A 19,646-nucleotide genomic window follows, 5' to 3' on the forward strand; every position below is an offset into this window, starting at 1 on the left:
ACTAACGGCATTCCAATTGTGTGCTAATTCTTTGGGGGGTGAATCTCTACATTGTCCATTGAATATGACGAAATTCCGAGTTTGGTACATTGTTCATTTTTATTCTCCAAATATGCATTCGTCATTTTTATAATCTATGAACTCGTGAGTTTGTCACTTTTAATATCTAAGATTTGGTAGATATACTAGCGAATTCATTGACTATAAAAGTGACGAATTCAGTTCCATTGATTTACATATGAATTGGAGTGGCGTTAACAAAAGTTGGTGTGACAATAGAATCTCTCTGAATTATTATTATATTTGTTATTTGAGGGACCAAAAATACTGTTTTCATTTTTGCTGTCCAAGATTTCAAGATTTACGAAAGTGGTGGATGAGCAGGAGAAGATCGAAAGATCTCTGCCAAAGCACCTCCTCAAGCCCTAATTCCTCAAATCTGTCTTTCTTACTTCACAGAAATCTTCAATTTTAACGGGAAACGCATTGTTTGATTCCGAGATTCCGATACTTTTGGATCCGATCTGTTCCAAAGTACGTAATTTCGCTCAATTGTCGTGATTAATCATTCGATTTCTTAGATTTTTGGATCTTAACATCGTTTCTTTGCAGTAATCTCGTGGTCTCATAGGTTTATAATTTGATGAATTAAAAATTCAATCTTTAGTTTTATGTTCTTCGATGGATTCAATCTTGCATTTTGATCTGTAACTCGACGGAATGTATCATTGTGTTTCTGGGATTAGTTTTTGTGATTTTGTCTTTTTTGTTGTAATTGATGCCTAATTTGTTTGTTTTATTATTTCTTTTGTGCATATAATTACAGGGGTTTTGATATATATGTTTGGGGAATCTTGATTTTGGTTTGATTACGGTTGGAGAATGGCGTGGTTGGGGAAAGTCTCTTTGGGGGGCTTCCCGGATCTAGCTGGGGCAGTAACGAAACTGAGTGAGAGCGTGAAGAATATCGAGAAGAATTTCGATAGTGCTCTTGGTTTGGAGGAGAAGTCTGAGTCCAGTGAAGGTAACTACACTGCTACTTCAATATTTGCAAATAGGCTGCTTAGTTAGATCTCACATCACTTACAAATTACTTCAATTAAAAACTTCGAATTATTTAGCCTATCTTTAATTGCTCATGGATACTGTGGTCTTGTTGTAATTTTATTTTAATAAATGAAATTTCATTAATCAACAACCCTGAGAGACGAAAGGAGATTGAGAAGACATACCTAATAATAGAGCACAAACAAATCTAAGAAAAAAGTGATCAAAGAAAGCACATAGAAGCACCTACCACATGTCAATTTTACTAACATCTTTTGCATCTAAAAACGAAATCCTCAAAAGATGGACCTTTAAACACTTTCAAGGCTTTGCACTCGAAAAAAAAAAGTGTTAAAATTCTGATGATGATCTTGTTCTCTAAATGCCCATTTATCTATTTCTAAATGCCTCAACAGATAGCGAAGTGAATCAGATTCCGCAAAATTCTCTTTTTATCTCATCTTGAATAGACATTGCAGGATCCATTTTTCAAAGTTCATGATTTTGGAGGAACATTCCAGTCTTTTACCAGAATGAAATATTGACCTTGAAACATTGACTGTTTTATATTGTCTCAGGATGTTTTAGTCAAGACCGTTTAGATTTTTGTCTTGAATGAAACAATGGCAATGAATGATATTTTAAACCTTGCTAGTAGCTATGCATGTGAGCTTACATACATCTCATATTTTCATTATTATTATTATTATTGTTTTTGTTGTTGCTGCTTGAGGGGCATGTGAACTAATTTCTCAATTTTCTATCACATTTCTGTTGGGCTCCTATAGCTTCAGGATTATGGCCTTCAGCAACTGATAGGAAAGCACTATTTGAACCGATGATGACCTTTATGGGGCATAAAGGTGGAGAAAATGCTGTTGAATCCTCAGAAAAAGCTGAGTCATCGGAGCATTCACCTTTAGTTGAAGAACAAGAAGGCATTGCTATTGACAGTGTACCATTATCTGCCACCGAACAAACATCTCCTGAAAATGAAAATGAAGGAACAAAAAGCAAGGAGGAAGATGAGTATCTTGATATTGGGGGAAAAGCCAATGTTGAAGCTGAAACTGATTCACAACCACCGACGGATACTGAAACAAATGATCCTAACGTCGACAAGGTTGAAACAAATGAACCCTTTAACACGCTTGAAACGAAAGAGAGCGTACAAGCTGTATCCAATGAAATATTAGAGTCAGAAGAATCCAAATCACAAACAGATGCAGAACATGTTGATAATAATAGTGTCCCCTTTGTGCCCGACGAATCACATTCTGGTATTGATTTGTCTGAAAAGAAAACAGAAGCAGAAGAAATTGTTGAACAAGGTCCTCTTGTGCAAGTTGATGATGGACAAGCTGGAGTTGTGAATGAGACCTCTGGTTCGAATGTTGAAAGTGCAATTGAACCTATTAATGATTCAGATCAGGCTTCAGATATGGTTGTTGAATCTGTTTCTCATGAAAATGATTCACCTTTTAATGCAATTGAATTGAACCTGCCACAAGTCACTGATTTTGACCATGATAATAGCAATGAGCAGCGTTTGAGCACAGGAACCAACATTTCTGATTCTATAGATTCTGCAGTTGAAATCGAGAAACTGAAGATTGAAATGAAAATGATGGAAGCTGCATTGCAAGGAGCTGCTAAACAAGCTCAGGTGTTCCTTAATTCTTATGTTACATTCACTAAAAACTGGGAAAGTTACATTTTAGCATTTTTGATATTTTTCAAATATTACACTGTTGTGCCACTTCTTGTTTGGCTTAACTTGGACATGAATACCATATATCATCTGTAGTAAATTAATATTTTTTTTTTTACTGTACTCTCTGCTCTGATTTTTGAGCCTTTTCAACTCTTCTGAAAGTGCCAGTCAAACATTATGTTCTAATTTATATTGTTTTTTCTTTGGATCTAAGAATTTGTTTTATCATGTGAAACAGAACAATGGGTAAATAATATTAGGTTTTCGATCCCTAGATACTCAATTCTATGGCTAGAATTTATTTTTTGATAAGCTAAAATTTATTGAAAACAAGACAAGTAGTCCTTAAGGATACGAGCAAGCTTACCAAAAAAGAATGATACAAACAAAGCGAAGAAAAAAAGAAAAGAAATCTTGAATAAATCCTCAAAGAAATGTTTGAACTGCTTATGGCAGAAATCACCCTCTACAAAAAAGATCCCATCTATACCAAAAATCTTCAAAGAAAAGCCCCTTAAAATCTGTGAACTTCTTATGGCTAGAAATCACCCTACAAAGCCTATTTTTTTGTGTTGGTTCACCAAAGGGTCAGCTGTCATAGGATTAATGGGCCTGAGGATCACTCCATGTTGTGATAATTTACATTAGAAACATTGGAGAGAATGCGAGAGTACGAGGAGTAACAGTTTCTCTCACTAAGATGATCATCTCTACAAAAAGCTAGTCTGTTTTGATATTATTAATCATCAAAAAGTTGCATTAAGTAACTGCCTAATTTGATAGTATGGATTTTTTATTTCCATGTCAACTTGTCATGAGTTTAAGGCTGTCAGTCCTTTTGCTCTTCAAGATATGATGGGCATGCCCTAGTTTGAGGAGGGAGTATTGGATGATAGTAGTTACTAGTAGTTTAATTTTTGTTAGTACAGACACAGGGTATATTTGTTAATTCTAAAGCCTCTCGGGGCAATCCTGTGTAATGTTGTTAATTAAAAAGCCAAAGGGTCCTCTCAAAATCCCTAATGCATCGTACATCGTACATTTTCTTCTTCTCTTTTCCTTTTTGTTTGTCGCCTTTACTTTTTATTCTCTCTAGCATCAAAGGAAGCTTAGGCTCAAGTATGAATACCACAATGATTAGTAACTGCGATGAACGATAACATCAATGAATATTTACTATGATGAATAGTAACCATGATGAACAGTAACCATGATGAACAGGATGCATAAATTATTGAAGAAAAGGTCGAACCCTATCAAAAGTGGATTTGAAGTTAAAATAATCTGGTGTGGCCATTTCAACAAAAACTTTGAGCCAACAATTGGTAAGGTTAAATATTTACAGAATGGTCTGTGTTTGAGTATGATTTCGCGTTGCCAAAATCAACTCAATTCCAAGTAGGCCCTAAAAATTGTGTACAAATATCCCTGTCATATGTACATATACACGTATTAAGTACCAATTGTTTTACCTGTTTTACACTTATATATATGATTATTTAATATTCGGACTAGCTGCCATCCTGTGCTGTTCACCTTTTTTAATGTTCTAACTTGATTTGTGGAGCGTGGAACAACTTCTAAAACCTTCTGTATAGCCTACCTGCCTCTTCAACAATTTTTCACATTCTAGTTGCAAGTGGAAGGATCCTTCATTTATTGTGAAATCTTAAATAAATCCTCACAGGTTTTTAAAAAATTATTATATGTTCCAAATGATGAAAAAAAAAACTATTATCATTAGCTCAAAGAATTCTACAATTAACTGGTTGTTAAAAGAGAAGTTCTGCGATTAATTTTGACCTTCTAACGTCATCATATCATGAGTCTAAAATTTGATATTATGCCTTTGAAGACTTTGAATGATGTTCTTCTAATGGGTGGATTTTATTAAGATTTAGAGAAAGCGCTTATCAAGGACTTCTAGTTTCACAATATCACCTCAGTGCATCAATTTGATCCTTGGTCCTCAAGTGACTAGAAAGTTATGAGAAAAAGAGTTGCCTTCGACCTCCAAAGTACACCACCAATAAAACTGAATTCTTCAAAAGGGTGATAACTTCAGCCTCATCCTTTTTTTTTTTTCCTTCAAATCTATGGGGTGTAGGTAGACATCGATGAATACATGCTTATCTGATTTAGTAAGTGGACTTCCCTAACCATATGCTGCATGACTTTCTTTGTTTAGTATTTTGGACACATCGTTTGTTTTTTAACCACAAACTTCTGTCTTGTTTTTCTTCATCTTCATCTTCATTTTGGGTTAGTGTCCATTTGATGCATCCTGAGGCAGCATGATATACTTGATATTTACTTATCTTCCTCTTTGTTATTTTTTAATTCTTGAATACAAGCATTATATTGTTTTTCCAGGCAAAAGCTGACGAAATCGCAAAGATGATGAACGAAAATGAGCAGCTAAAGATTGTTATTGAGGATATGAAGGTAGGTATGGTCCCAAATACTATCTTACTTTTTTTCTCTATTTGGTTGTTTGATTTGTTTTCTAGGTTCATGCCATTCATTTTAACATTTTATATGAAAAAATTTAAGTGGATTTGTGTAGTCAAAGCTGTGCGTAGTTATTCATTAGAACCTAAATCAGGGTCATAAAAGCAATTGCTTAGGTGTGCCTGGGCTCTAAGAAGCGTGCCTTTGAAGTGTTCCTTCACCTTTGCTCGACTTGTAAAGTCACTATTACACAATTATAATTACAAGGAACCTTAAAAAAGAGTGAAGTACCTGTGTATGATTCCAAAGCTCTACAAACTCTAGTGTGACTTTTTTTTTTTGGATTTCCATTGTATAAGATATTATTAGCATTTCTAATAGGTGGGGAGTTTCTTTGTAGCAAATTTAACGTCATTCTCTTGTCTGTATGTATTGGATAAATATCAACATCGTAAGATTTACATCACATAATCTAATTTCTTTGTAGTAATTATAATCAAGGTTCGAATTTTCTTTCCTTCTCTGAATGTTTCAGTTGAAGCATTCTGATATTTTGGTGTACCGGAGTGAAATATTGCAACTTGTTTTTTTGTATTTATCAAGCTGTTTCAATATTTTTCATGAAACTCATTGAAACTTATATATGTGTAGTATTGAAAGTTCTTTCATTGAACTTAGAATATATTGCAATGTTTTGATATATTTCACAGAGCATATCAAAATATTTTGGTATGCAAAGGAAAAGTTCTTTTACTATTTTTCAGGAATAAAATAAAATAAAAACTGAAACAGACCCATATGTTCAATTTTGGCGATCATGGTTCAAAAAAAAAAAACAAAAAAGCAAAAACAAAAACTTTTTTACAGGGTCATGAAATCCAATGAAATCATAGTTTTTGTATATACTTCAGGGTATCTTCTCGTAAATTTCAATGAGATGTCTTCGTCGCTTGGTTTGTTAACTCTTAAACATTGTGCTACAGAGAAAATCCAATGAAGCTGAAATTGAGTCCCTGAGGGAGGAATACCATCAAAGGGTGGCAGCTCTTGAAAGAAAGGTAAACTTTCTTCTTCTTCTTTTTTTTCCTTTTTTCCTTGTTCTATCCCCTTTGTTTCTATATGACACTATCCATACCACAACTGATCCTAGAAGGCAAGGTAAGAAAAATAACAGTATTATTGTATATAAATGGAGAAGCCTGGGAGTACTTCATTGATATTGGATCGGTTCGAATTCCTCGTTGAATTTTCAGAATGGAACAAATTCAGGATAATGTGACAAATTTGTTAAGCCATATTCTGTATGTTCAGGCATGTTCTCTCGTGGGTTTTGTCCACTCCAGTCTTCTTTAGCAATATTGGTTTTTAAATCTGCATTTTTACAATTCTTGTTTCAGGTTTATGCTCTTAGCAAGGAAAGGGATACGCTAAGGAGAGAACAAAATAAAAAAAGTGATGCTGCTGCTCTTTTGAAAGAAAAAGATGAGATCATTACTCAAGTTATGGCTGAAGGTAGAGCCTTGAAGAATTCTTTTCGTGCATTGATGTGCATATCTCTTTAGTCTGTCACAGTTGTTCACAGTGCACAAATACTTTGTTGTCAGCCAACACAATGTTGGCTGGGTGGTACTTGTTCCTCCTTGGCTACATGGTCATGGAATGAAGTCCTATGAAGAACAGTGATGTTCTTTGCAGGTACTAGCCTGCTTGCAGGAACAGCCGAGTCTTTGAGGGGAAAGAGCATCCCATTCAAGAAGTCATCGTTTTAGGTTTTCTGTCCTTTTGGTATGGAGCTTTTTAGGACTTTTGAGGTTCCTTTTTTGCTCAAAATTTTCTATGTAGGTGGGAGACATAAGGAGACTGATTTAGTTGTTCTTCTCAACCTCTTATCTTTGACTCTTTCCTTTTTTTTTTTGTTCTAATAAAATTTCTTGTGTATAAAAAATATCTGGTGTAGCATGGGGCCCTACCTCTGATATTACTGTTTCAATGTATTTGTCTATCTTGACAGGTGAAGAGCTTTCTAAAAAGCAAGCTGCTCAAGAATCACAAATCAGGAAACTAAGGACACAGGTTCACATCCAGTTCTTTCAATTTTCTCATTTTAGACCTTGATTCCATTATTGTTGCCACATCTTGATTTTAACAAATTCTTTTTGGCCTGTTCTTTTCTGTGAAAGCTAGATCAGAGAGTTTGAGGAAGAAAAGAAAGGGTTAACTACCAAGCTTCAGGTATTGAAATGATCGAAGAATTATAAAAGAAAGAATACCAAATTTGAATATTTTTCCTACTTTTGGTTGATCATTTGAAATAATACAATGGTTATCCTTTTCCTTTACTTTTCTTTAGTGTATTATTTTGGTTGATCTAAACATTTGACATAATAAGCAGTCAATACTTTTCATAGCTTTCCTATGAAAAGAGGCTATGGAGATCTTGGATTTCTTTCCCCTAAACTGGGGAAAGATTTATTTATTTATTTTTAATGAAACATCTTCTTGCCAATCTTTCCTGTCTGTTATCAGTGGAGAATAGTTGTTTTCTCTCTCTCTCTCTCTCTTCCTTTTGGTCGTGCAAAGATTCCGTAAGCACAGGTTCTTGGTTAACTGTGGTTGTGTTAGATTTTTATGTTTTCTTGTCTATTACACCGTATGATACTAAAAAAAATGATTACTCCTTATGATCTGCTGATTCAGACATGTCTGATCTCTGTTAACGTGGATATGAAGTGCTAGATGTGATAAATCCCCAAATATAAGCACACAATTTGGCCATATGCATGTAGTTATGTAGAAATGGAAAATTCACACAACAGCTACAAAAAAACCAAGGAAGTAGATAAGTAGATATGAGCATATGGATATGACATTAAGTAAAACAGCTAGATGCTAGCTTCTTTTTTCTTTTACCCGTGGTAGGGAGGGAGGGGGTGATATTTGAATTGGAAATAAAAAAGATGAGTTGATATGGTTGTTGGTGTTGATAGAGTAGTGTCAACATGTGTCTAGTCTAGTAGGGTGGCTGGTATATCATTACTTACTAATGCCAAAAAAATTCTGATGAATGGAATAAACACTGAAAGAGTGCCCACAAGTAACTAACAATGACTAAAGAAACAAAACAGTAAATAGGGCCAACAATTTACGAAGAGGAAATTTTAGTTTAAAACTTGGGTGGAAAGGTTTCTAAAAAGGTTTCGATATTTGCTTGGGCGGTTTTGCTGGGGAGACTGTCTATGTTGGATCAGATTATTAGAAGAAGCTTTCCTTCTCCTAATTTCTCTTGCATGTGTAAAGAGGATGGGGAATTGGTGGATCATGTTCTTCTTCATTGTCTTATGTCTTGGCTTATTTGGTTTTATTTGCTCTCCTTGTTTGATATTTGAGGGGGCAGAGAGGGGTGGGGTGGGGTTCCATTATCGGTTTGCTCGCTTTTTCAGTCTTGGTTATCTTGAGTTCCCGTTTAGGAGATCTAAGAGCATTCTTTGGAGTCTTTTGCCCTTTGCCATTTGTTTGGGACTTTGGAAGGAAAGGAATAGTCGTATTTCTTAGAATAAGGAACATTCAATGCAGGATCTTACATTCTCAGTGTTGGGTTTTCTCTTTTCGTGGGGAAAATTGTTCAAGGAGTTGAGGGTGTCTTCTTTGAAGATCTTCTGGTTAGATGGGGTTTGAATTGTAACCTTGTTGCCTTGTATTTTACCTCTTTGCAAAGGAAGTTCCCTATAGTATTTGAAAGTTAGTAGGTAACCTTACTAACTTAGAAAGTCTGTTGCCGACACTCAAAGAAGAATTTCAATGCAAATGTGTTTATTTCAGGATTTTCGGACAAATGCCAACCTTTCTTTCAATTACAAACAAAGAAGCATGACGTCTAATGGACAGCTTAGTACTGCATAGCTTTCTAATATTTAAGTGCATGGCTTGGAAAACCTCTCATCCTCATGCAGTAGAGTGTGGGATACGTCTTAGGTATGTCACCAACCACTTAAATAGCTTAATCCAAGGCAGAGGACTAGAATGATAGCCATATCTACTTCACCAACAAGGCCTTGGAGGATGATGAGACTAGGTACTCTAAACTTGAAAAGTTTGCCTAGTCTTTATCTTCTTTTCAGAGCAGCTCTAACTTATTCCTAGCACACAATATAATGGTGATCACCAAGCATTCATTTCGAAGCTTGCTCTAGCTGATTGGATGCCCTAGGTAGCTTGGAAGTGAGTGGTTTAGTTGGTCTAGTTTAGGTTGGAATACTATAGGGAAGTGGGGAACTTCCTTCGGGATAGCCATGGCAGCATCTTGTCCATATTCCTTATAATGGATCCGGAACCTTTCTCAACTGGGTTCAACCACGAGTTGTCATCAAAGTCTTGAGTTAAAGATATCATAAGAATACACTCGCTGGGTGCTCTATATATATGAGTCCTACAATGGTCATGGATTAGGAATATTCCAAGTAATTCCCAATAAAAGTTTTTTTTTTTTTTTTTGGTAGGTAAGCTGGACTTGAAGAACTCACGACCTCAAAGTTGCTTTGCAATGTGTCAAACCAACTGACCTATGGGTCTAAGCCCAACTCCCAATAAAACTTGGTAGATCATTAGGCTCAAGCTCTGCCAGTAGGGTAAGTAACTTCGTAGGTCATTCATTTGAATCCAAACGATACTTGCTTTGTGTTTACACTAGTATTTACTGGATGTATAATTAAGTGCGTTAGCTTGTGACCCTTTATGATAACATTTATTATCTGATTGGTGTAATTTGTTTGTTAGAATTAGCTCATGACATTTTCTCCATCAGTCGAAGCTTCTTAACATCTCCTTCTCAAGCATGGAAAAAAATGGAGCTTATCTGCTCTCTGGAGGATATAGAAATTTCAGAGGCTAATGATTTCTACCTTGTACCCTGGCTTTATTTTACGTCACAACATACGAGTTAGCTGTTCTTCTTTATATCTGATATAATTTTTTCTTCTTCTTAATGTTAGCCTGGAATATTAATCTTTAAATCAAAGATGTTGATATTGTAACTTCCACAATTTCATCAACCTTCTTTCCTTATGGGTGTCCATTGCTTTTTGATTCTTTTAGATTGTATTTTCTATACTGACCTGTTACCATTCACTCTTTAATCTGCTTTTATCCTTTAAAAGCAGTGCTTATTGTTAATTGTGCTACATGATTGAAGATTCAAATTACAAATTGTTCTTTTATGAAGACGTCTGCTTCAGTTTCCTCCATTCTCTGAGGTCAAAAACTAATTCTTTGATGATAATCATATGGCTTATATGTACTCTGTTCCAGGTGGAAGAGAACAAAGTCGAGAGCATTAAGAGAGACAAGGCAGCAACTGAAAAATTTCTGCAAGAAACAATAGAGAAACATCAAGCAGAACTTGCTGCTCAGAAAGAACACTTCACAAATGCTTTGAATGCTGCTAAGGAGGCTGAAGCATTAGCAGAGGCAAGAGCCAATAAGGAAGCCAGGACTGAACTTGAGAGCCGTTTGAGAGAAGCTGAGGAACGTGAAAGTACTTTGGTTCAAGCACTTGAAGAACTGAGGCAGACCCTAAGTAGAAAGGAGCAGCAGGTACATGATGAAAACTGGTTTTTTAACATCTTTGTTGCAAATTACTAAATACAATTTTGTTCTTTGGGTTGATGTTGTAGGCAGCATTTAGGGAAGACATGCTTCGGAAGGACATTGATGATCTTCAAAGGCGCTACCAAGTGTGTTGAACTTCCCCTATGTCCACTAATTAAGAAGTGACTTCTTATTGTTTAACTTCCTATTTTATTTTAGTATGATCAAGGACCTTTGAGGTTTCCATGTGACATTGGGTGATTTGGTTTTTAGGCAAGCGAGCGTCGGTGTGAAGAACTGATTACACAAGTTCCTGAATCTACTAGGCCACTTTTGAGACAGATCGAAGCTATGCAGGTTATAATCTGTATTTCAAACTGAGATGTGGCTGAACTTTGAAGTGAAGGGCATGCCAATGTTTGTGCACATATTGACTTTTGGTTTCAGATGATTGAGTTCTAGACTTGGGGCATAAAATGGGTTGGATTTTATCCAAAATCTGAGTGATCTGATTTTTGCCGGTTTTGTAGATCCGAATAAAAATATGGGTTGATGTCCCTTGACTTGAGTCGGATTCAGGTCAGATATGGATCTATCCATATATCCGCCTAGATCCGAATGATATATTACTTTGAAAATTAAATTTTATGTTTTTCAAAATATCTTTTTTATTACTTTAATATAACATGAATTCTTATAAAATAAAAGAATTATAATGGTAAAATTGAACACTATAGCAATTGGAAAAGAAATATAGCAAAATAAAGTTGAATGGTCCAGAATTATCAGACCCAACTGACCCGAATCAAGTAATTTGGTTGGGTCAGATCCGGATTTAGTGAAAGCAAAATGGTTCGGATATGGTTTTAGCTAATAGTATCCGAGTTGGATACGGATCCAGATACAAAGTTCGGCTCTGGATATGGATGTACTCAGTCTCTTCCTGAATCTGACCCACTTAACTGGTTCTTTTCCTGAATGATTACAGGAGACAACTGCTAGAAGAGCGGAAGCCTGGGCTGGTGTGGAGAGATCCCTGAATTCTCGGCTCCAGGTTCTAGATTCTTTGGAAAATGATTTACTGACTGGGTTCTATATTTGTATCTTCTTTATAAAAGCTGTCATTTTGATTTTTTTTTGGCCATTAAACTTACAGGAGGCAGAGAGCAAAGCAGCAGCTTCTGAGGAGAATGAGAGAGCCATGAATGAGCGCCTTTCTCAAACTTTATCTCGAATGGCTGTTCTTGAAGCCCAGGTTTTGCTTTTCGTTTTTTTTTTCTTTTCTTCAGGTTATATTTTCTGGTAATGGTGGATGAGTATGTTGAGTGTATATTTTCCTCCACTCTCGCGTGAGTCATACCCAGTTAAGCCCTGTGACTCTTTTGGTCATAATTATCCACTTCTCCAACAGATCGGTCATTTCGAGTAGTTGGTTGGTTAACATGGTATCAGAGTGCCAGGTTCGTATAGGTCACGGGTTCGATTCTTTCCACCCTTATGGGTGAGGGGGAGTGTTGAGTGTATATTTTTCCACCACTCGGGGTTTGTCGTACTCCAGTTAAGCCTTGTGACCCTCTTATATTCATAGTTCTCCAACTCTCCGACAGATCAGTCTTTTGGAGTAGTTGGTTGGTTAACAGAATACACTGAACATTAGCTTAACCCAGTGTGTTGTTTCAGGTCTCATGTCTCAGAGCAGAGCAAACACAGCTAAGTCGATCCCTTGAGAAGGAGAGGCAGAGAGCATCTGAAAATAGACAGGAATATCTTGCAGCACAGGAGGCAGTTGCCACTTACGAAGTTCGTGTGAACCAACTTGAGGAAGATATCAGGGAGCTTCGGAGAAAGCATAAGCAAGAGTTGCATGACGTAGTGGCCCAAAATGAACTCCTACAGCAGGTATTGCTTGGGAACAGTGAAATGAACTATACTCTAAATGCATTTTGTCATAGAAACTATTATTCTTTGATTCAAATGAGCATCCCATCTCAATTGAAAACACAAATATCGTTTCAGGAGGAAAGCGAGGTCTGCTGCCGCGGTGTTCTTAGTCTTAGATTGCTTTTCCTTTCTACTTTGAATATCTGATCCCCCATAATTGTCTTTAACATCTTTCTGTTGGTTTGATAGATCTGAGCCAAAATCTCCTTGGCCTGCTTGCTCTTTTTCTTCTTTATTTCCATTTTCGAATTCAAATTCAAGAGATTTTTTTTGAGTAGGTGATATACGAAGACCTGTTTTTTGCTTTCCGTTGAGATTTTTATTTTCACTAGCATTTGCATTTCCAATAAAATTGAAAAGAAGTGATTTGATTAGTATGAGCCACGGTTGAATCTTATATGCATCATAAAGTAACACATGTACTGTACAACATCATCTCCATAGCCTTTTTGTTTCAAATTATATTTATAAGGAATCCTCTTCCTTAATATATTTTATATTCCGTATTTATTACATCCTGATTGGAGGTCCTGGTAATTTACAGGAACTAGAAGTTGAGAGGACTACTAGGTTGGATTTAGAAAGGACCACTCGTCATGAAACTTCTACGGTAGCTGATCAGGCTGCATCAACAAAGCACATGAACCCTTACATTGAAAATGGTAACCACTTTTTTATTATTGTTGTAAGTGAAATTTTATTAAGAAGGCAAACCAAAAAATGAATGTTACATTGAAAATTTTGTTGTGAGATGGGATAGGGTTTGCTCTTTGTCGCGAGAGTAATTTGTTATTTCCGTTTGGTTGTTGTAAAACTTTTTTTGCATTGTATCTTTTCTCTGTTGTGGGTTGGTCCCCTCGACCCCCCCTCGTTGGCTTCTTTTAATAAAATAATCTTTATCGACAAAAAAAAAAGTGGTGGCCAATGATTTTATTTACTTCACTTGATTGTCTATAGCCTGGTTCAAAGTTTCATGCTGTTTTGGAATGTTCTGGCTGCACCTTTTGGTTTTGTCCAAGACAGGAACGATACAGACTTGCAACTTTGAATGTTCCATATTGTCTTGGAATGTTGCAGAATGTCTCTGAACGTTTTGGTCAAGTGTTTCTCTTGACCAAAACATTGCAGCCAAACGAGATTTTAAATCTTGGCCTAGAATGCTCTCTTTCTCAACTTTTTATATTTCTCCTCCCTTTCATGTAGGATCCATCTCCAAGCGGAAACTTTCGAGCGCTGGAAGCCTAAGTAGCATGGAGGAAAGCTTTTTCTTGCAAGCATCTTTGGACTCTGTCGACAGTTTCTCTGAGAAGAGGCATAGTGAGGCAACCATGACTCCTTACTTTTTAAAAAGCATGACACCAAGTGCTTTTGAAGCTACACTCCGTCAAAAGGATGGTGAACTTGCATCATACATGTCTCGTTTGGTATGGATAATTTCTTTTCTTTTCTTGTTTAGTGAAAGGGATTGTGTGTTTTTGGGTGTTCGTTGGGGTTTTTTTTTTTCGCTTTGCATTTTTTGCTTTGTTGGTCATCTCGACTAAAATTAATATATTTGCATTTACTCGTCAAAGAAAAATTATTAGCCAGTTTTTTGATTAATTTTATCTGTTTGATAACCCATATATGTCATTGTTCATGATCAAGATTTCAAAACATTTGAGAAGTGCTTAAAAAAACTTTTTGCCCCCCCCTTTTTTTCAGTATTCAGTATTCACTTGATTTTGGGAGATTCTTGGGTGAAATATGGTCACTTTACTTCCATTAGAGGTGTTCTGTAAAAAACTTGTAGGGATTGACATGAAAAATTGATTGTTGTTCAGATTCAGATTATTGTAGGTGTTAGGAAAAAACCATTTTTTCTCTGCAGTTTTATGTTTCCTTTTTTACATCTAGGCTATATTATCATGCAAACAATTAGACAGAAGTTACTCTTTTTTTACCAGTAGAATGATTTCTTTCATCTACTCCTTAATTTAAGGGAACTAGGACCAGAGTTTGAATATGAATGATTATGGGGCTTAACACTAGGTTAAGGCTGGGTATGGTATTGGTTGAGCTATTTAGATAGAATAAACCATAGAAAACCATACTTTAAATAGGTCTTGTTCTAAAGTCTGGACAGACCGTATTACAAATAAAATGACAGTCTAAGTGGTGGATTTTGTTAACTAATGGAAGATCGACCAGGTTGGCAACAATATGATGGCGACTTGTTTTTCGCAAAACATCTCCGTAGGGGATCAAGCATCAATTCCTAAATCATGATATATTTTGGCTGTATTAGCTCACATGCAACTAATTCCATAGGTTGATATTCAATCTCTGCACTCTATTGAGATACACGTCACTGTTTCTTGTATCTCTAGGTGATAAGATTACCTAGTAACTCAATGTAGTGCGCCATTCAAAAACAGTCCTAGCCTTCTCTTCGTCAGAATAAGTAGTGACATTTAAGAGATGAGTGGAGTAATTCTCAAATTTGATGTTCCTGAGAATGTGACGACAGCTTCAATGTTAATTACTCAATATTAGTGTATGGTGCTTGCATGAGTAGACTAGCAACCCTAGCTATTTTAGCTAGATCGAGCCAAATGGTCAAAAAAAGATGTTACCAAAATATAGAGGTGATCAAAACAAAGGAAGAAGTGCTTCATATTGTTGCTTGGTTACTATCAAAATGTAGATCATTCACTCAAATAAAGAAAATCCTCTTTAGTTAGGCATTCAAGGAGTTATTGACTTGGAGGCTCTGATAATCTGAAGCCTTGTAGAGGAAGAAGAAGAAACAACGGGAAAAAAATGAAGTAGAGAAATGGGAGAGATTAAAAAAAGGGAGAAAGTAGTATCTTCTCCTGCCATGATCATCATTATGTGTATCACACACTAATATTATTTTTGTTGTGTTGATTCCTTAACAACAACAAAAAAAAAAACTAAATTCCTTTCTATGACTTTCACCTGGACTGGGACCTTAGAATATTTCCCTGATATACTAGAAAAAGTAGAGAGGAAGTTTACAACTTAGTGATAAGAAAATTGGTCGTATGCTGGTGGTTATAATAATTGTATGTTTTAGATAGATTAACATGTTATCGAACGGTCTTTTAGTTGGAAGATGCAATTGCTTTGTTTGATTCTATTCTCTTTCTTTTAGCGGCCACAAAAGGAAGTAAAAAATCTCTCTTCCCTTGTAATAATTGCTGTTGGTTATTTTTTTTCAGGACTTGGCACTTTATCAACATCTGGGACTTCTTCATGGATGTTTTCTGTTTTAAATGTTGTTGCTTCATATTTTTTTCACTGGTTTTCGTCCTGTGATATATAGATAGTGTTTTTTTGACCCACGTTTCTTTAGTCTAGAGAATTCATCATTCTCCAACTTGTCTTGGTGTCAGATAGAAGTTCAGCAAGCTATGGAAATTTTTCGATCCATGTTTTCAACATTGTATTTTCTTCCTTCCATCTTTATTGGCCTCTATTAAGCCCACATATCTGAATTTTACTCACTGCAGGCGTCATTGGAATCTATACGTGACTCCCTTGCAGAAGAATTAGTTAAAATGACAGCACAGGTCAGTTTCCATCCATTTAATTTGGTTTTCTCCCCTCTAATATCATTTAACATGAGGAACACCGGTTGTCTGCAGTGTGAAAAATTGCAGGCAGAGGCGGCTGTTTTACCCGGGATACGGGCTGAACTTGAAGCACTAAGACGGAGGCACTCTGCAGCACTGGAGCTAATGGGCGAACGTGATGAAGAGGTATCCATTTCCAGATCACAAGACAGCTTTAAAGAATTTCACTCTTTTAGTTGTGTCCTGTTTTTCATGTAAGCATAGGTAGAGAGAGACTTTCTGAGTGTTTTTCATGGGGGAAAAAAAGTTGAATTGATGCTTTAGGTAGGGATGTGCAGCCACCTCAAAGTTTGCATGAATTGGATGTACATGTGATGCCAAATGCGTGTATCAACCTCCCTGACAAATGATCCAAGGTGAAGGGAAAATAGGGGATTGTAGCTGAAAATTTGCCCAATTTCCCTGAAAGATGAAACTAGATGAATGGCACAATAGAGATATGTACCCAAAAATATGCAATGTCCCCACTGCAATGCGATGAGAGGCTCCAGAACAAAATGGTCAAAACCCTTATGCGGGATTTACAGATTGTACTGATCCAGTGAATCCTCAAGGATTGGACTAATAATGTGTACAAGAGTTACATTCTCTATATGGATGCAGTTTTTGGTTCCCATTCTTCAGAGACTATGAGTGTAATAGAAGCATCCATCGTCAAAAGGATACCCTAATATATAAGAAATTTGCATGAAAACTACTTCAATCTGTGCTGCTCTCTCCTCCACACACAAAACCCTCTCTTCACCGGTGTCTAACGAATGTTCTACCTAATATTGGCCCCTTAGCATGTCCCATGGTTAATTTTATAGTTTCTTAGTTTGGGCTCATACTTCGGGTCTTCCAGATAATCTTTCAATTCTAGTTTTTTTTTTTTTTTTTTGTTTAAAACAGATGTCGACATTAATTTATTTTATATATGTCTAAAGTGGTGATGCTTGGAATTCGAACATGTTTGTGCAGTTGGAAGAACTCCGAGCTGACATCGTGGACTTGAAGGAGATGTATCGAGAGCAAGTAAACATGCTTGTGAATAAGGTATTTCCATTCCCACAAATTTTATAGTGTTTATCATTTCTGCTCACATTTTTCATCTTTCCTTGGATGTGAATGTATTCAGATATCGAGTTCTTCCCTTGGCAACACTTGATTATTGAGTTCGCATGACGTACTCTCCTGTTCGATTTGGACTTTAGTTTTGGTTAAGCAGTTCAAGTTGGTGATATTTGTGGTATAGCTTTGCAATCGATGTGATTGTTGCTTGGATTACAACTATTTGAGGCATGCATTTTTCAAGTAATTCAGCGGTGGATAAATGCATGCTCATGTGGTCATATGAAACTTAAGAGACATTGCATCCTAAAGCACAGCTCTGTTGTATATCTTAACTGGTAAAAGTGTGACTTTTCTACTATTTCCTTTTGGAAACCTAACTTTTATGAGAGCTATTAATTGATTGGAATTGAAATTTAATTTTGTATGCAAGGCTGATTGTATTGTAATTCCTATGCTTCTGTAAAACATGTGTTTCAATGGATGTCGAAAGCTACTTATCATTACAAAGTTTCCTTTAGAGTTTCTGGAAATATGCTTCTGTAAAAATATCGTAACGGTTGAATGTTTTGATTAGTGAATAAATTGTTACGGTATCACTCAATTCATTTGATACATAGATCGATACATTCAATGTTTCGTATCGGTATTGGCCAATACATTAAACCGTTGGGGATTCATTTTACTATTTTATTTATAGAAGCAGCGCATGACATCATGGTGGTTTTAAATGTCTCATCAGACTTTATTGATTTCCTCCTCCCCTCTAATCTTGTTGTCTTTCCTCTCTTAATCCCTACCCCTACCCTTTTTCAATAATGTCCCTCTGGCATTACTATCTTCCTCTTTTACACCTTCACTACCAAAGTTTTTTTTTTTTTTTAGTAATGCCCCCACAAATTTTATTATTATTTTTTAAAACCTTTTAATCCCCAAAGAGGAGGTGAATATTAGTTATATAATTAGAAAAATTACTTAAAAGACCTTCATAGAAGGATTTCTTTCTAATTAGTTTTAAAGGTTTGGATGGTTGCTTGATAATCCATTTAGTAATTTTTATTTTATTTTTAATGATATGATATTTTTGAAATACTTAAACTACCTCTTTTTTTTTTTTTTTTTTTTCATATTTTTCACATACCTAATTTTTTCAATTGAGATTTCAATAATTTTTTATGGATTTAAAAAAAAAAAGATCATGAATCATGAATGAAAATGATATACTTTTTAATTTTGAACATTTAGATGTATTTTTTAATCTATTTCAATGATTTAAAATAAAACATAAAGAATAAAATCAAGATTAAAAAAAATAAAAAATATATATATATATATGGGTCGGGTTCCTGCGACACACATTGCGACTCACATCGCGACAAACCGTAAAGACCGTCGGATTTAGCGAAGATTTGCGGTCCAGATCTAACTTGAGTTTACAATCGATGTAAACAAATAAAGTTTTGGAAATTAGAATCGCCTCCCTCTCGACAAAAACAAATCGACAGATTGTAGAGAACGTATTCTTCCTCGTTCCTCTTCTCAACTTCATCTTCTTCCTCTTCTCAAACAAGATCTCGTTGTTTACAAAAACAGATAAACCCTCTCAAGTACGTCTTCTTCCTCGTTCCTCTTCTCTCTTAGCTCTGCTAACAAACGACAACAACGACAAATTCGATCTACTCCTCTTCCTCTTCGTTTCCAGCAAGATTTGGGTCCTCTAAAGTTCGTCTTCATCGTTCTTCACGAATCGTTCAACATCGTCTTCTTCTTCGACAAAGTCAGATCTGCGGTTAAGATCGATTTGAGCATCTAAAATCTAGGGTTCTTGTTTCGAAACTTCGACTTCTTCATCGTTTTAGTGGTAAGAAATCAACCCTTAATTAGTTTTTATTTTTTATTTTTTTATTTTATGTTCTGAATTCCAGTATCTCTTGAAAATTTTCAAAACTTTATTTGTTTACATCGATTGTAAACTTAAGTTAGATCTGGACCGCAGATCTTCGCTAAATCCGACGGTCTCTACGGTTTGTCGCGATGTGAGTCGCAATGTGTGTCGCAGGAACCCGACCCATATATATATATATATATATATATGGGTAGTGTTCAAGGGCAAACTTTTTGGCAAAACATTTTTCAAAACATAGGTTAGAGGTTTTGGAATGGGTTGATTTTTTGTGAGGATGATCTCTACGGTGAGGAGATCATCCTCACCAAAAATCATCCCA

The 19,646-nt window shown here is 35.7% G+C and overlaps 1 protein-coding gene across 1 annotated transcript; it reads left to right on the forward strand.

Moving 5' to 3' along the window:
• The first annotated feature begins 325 nt into the window (after nucleotides 1–325).
• Nucleotides 326–17,954, forward strand: GC5 (golgin Putative 5). The gene is made up of 20 exons (XM_086446157.1): nucleotides 326–534; nucleotides 827–1,024; nucleotides 1,836–2,713; nucleotides 5,135–5,206; nucleotides 6,196–6,270; nucleotides 6,610–6,724; nucleotides 7,224–7,285; nucleotides 7,397–7,444; nucleotides 10,517–10,801; nucleotides 10,882–10,941; nucleotides 11,069–11,152; nucleotides 11,784–11,849; nucleotides 11,952–12,050; nucleotides 12,476–12,694; nucleotides 13,281–13,398; nucleotides 13,940–14,160; nucleotides 16,249–16,308; nucleotides 16,384–16,497; nucleotides 17,332–17,406; nucleotides 17,489–17,954. The coding sequence occupies exons 2-20, from the start codon at nucleotides 883–885 to the stop codon at nucleotides 17,516–17,518; spliced, it is 2,823 nt and encodes a 940-aa protein (XP_086302283.1). The 5' UTR covers nucleotides 326–534; nucleotides 827–882; the 3' UTR covers nucleotides 17,519–17,954.
• The last annotated feature ends 1,692 nt before the right edge of the window (nucleotides 17,955–19,646 follow it).

This window comes from Akebia trifoliata, chromosome 6 (genome assembly GCF_017979445.1).
Source record: "Akebia trifoliata isolate Shusen 1 chromosome 6, ASM1797944v1, whole genome shotgun sequence".
Taxonomy (NCBI): domain Eukaryota; kingdom Viridiplantae; phylum Streptophyta; class Magnoliopsida; order Ranunculales; family Lardizabalaceae; genus Akebia; species Akebia trifoliata.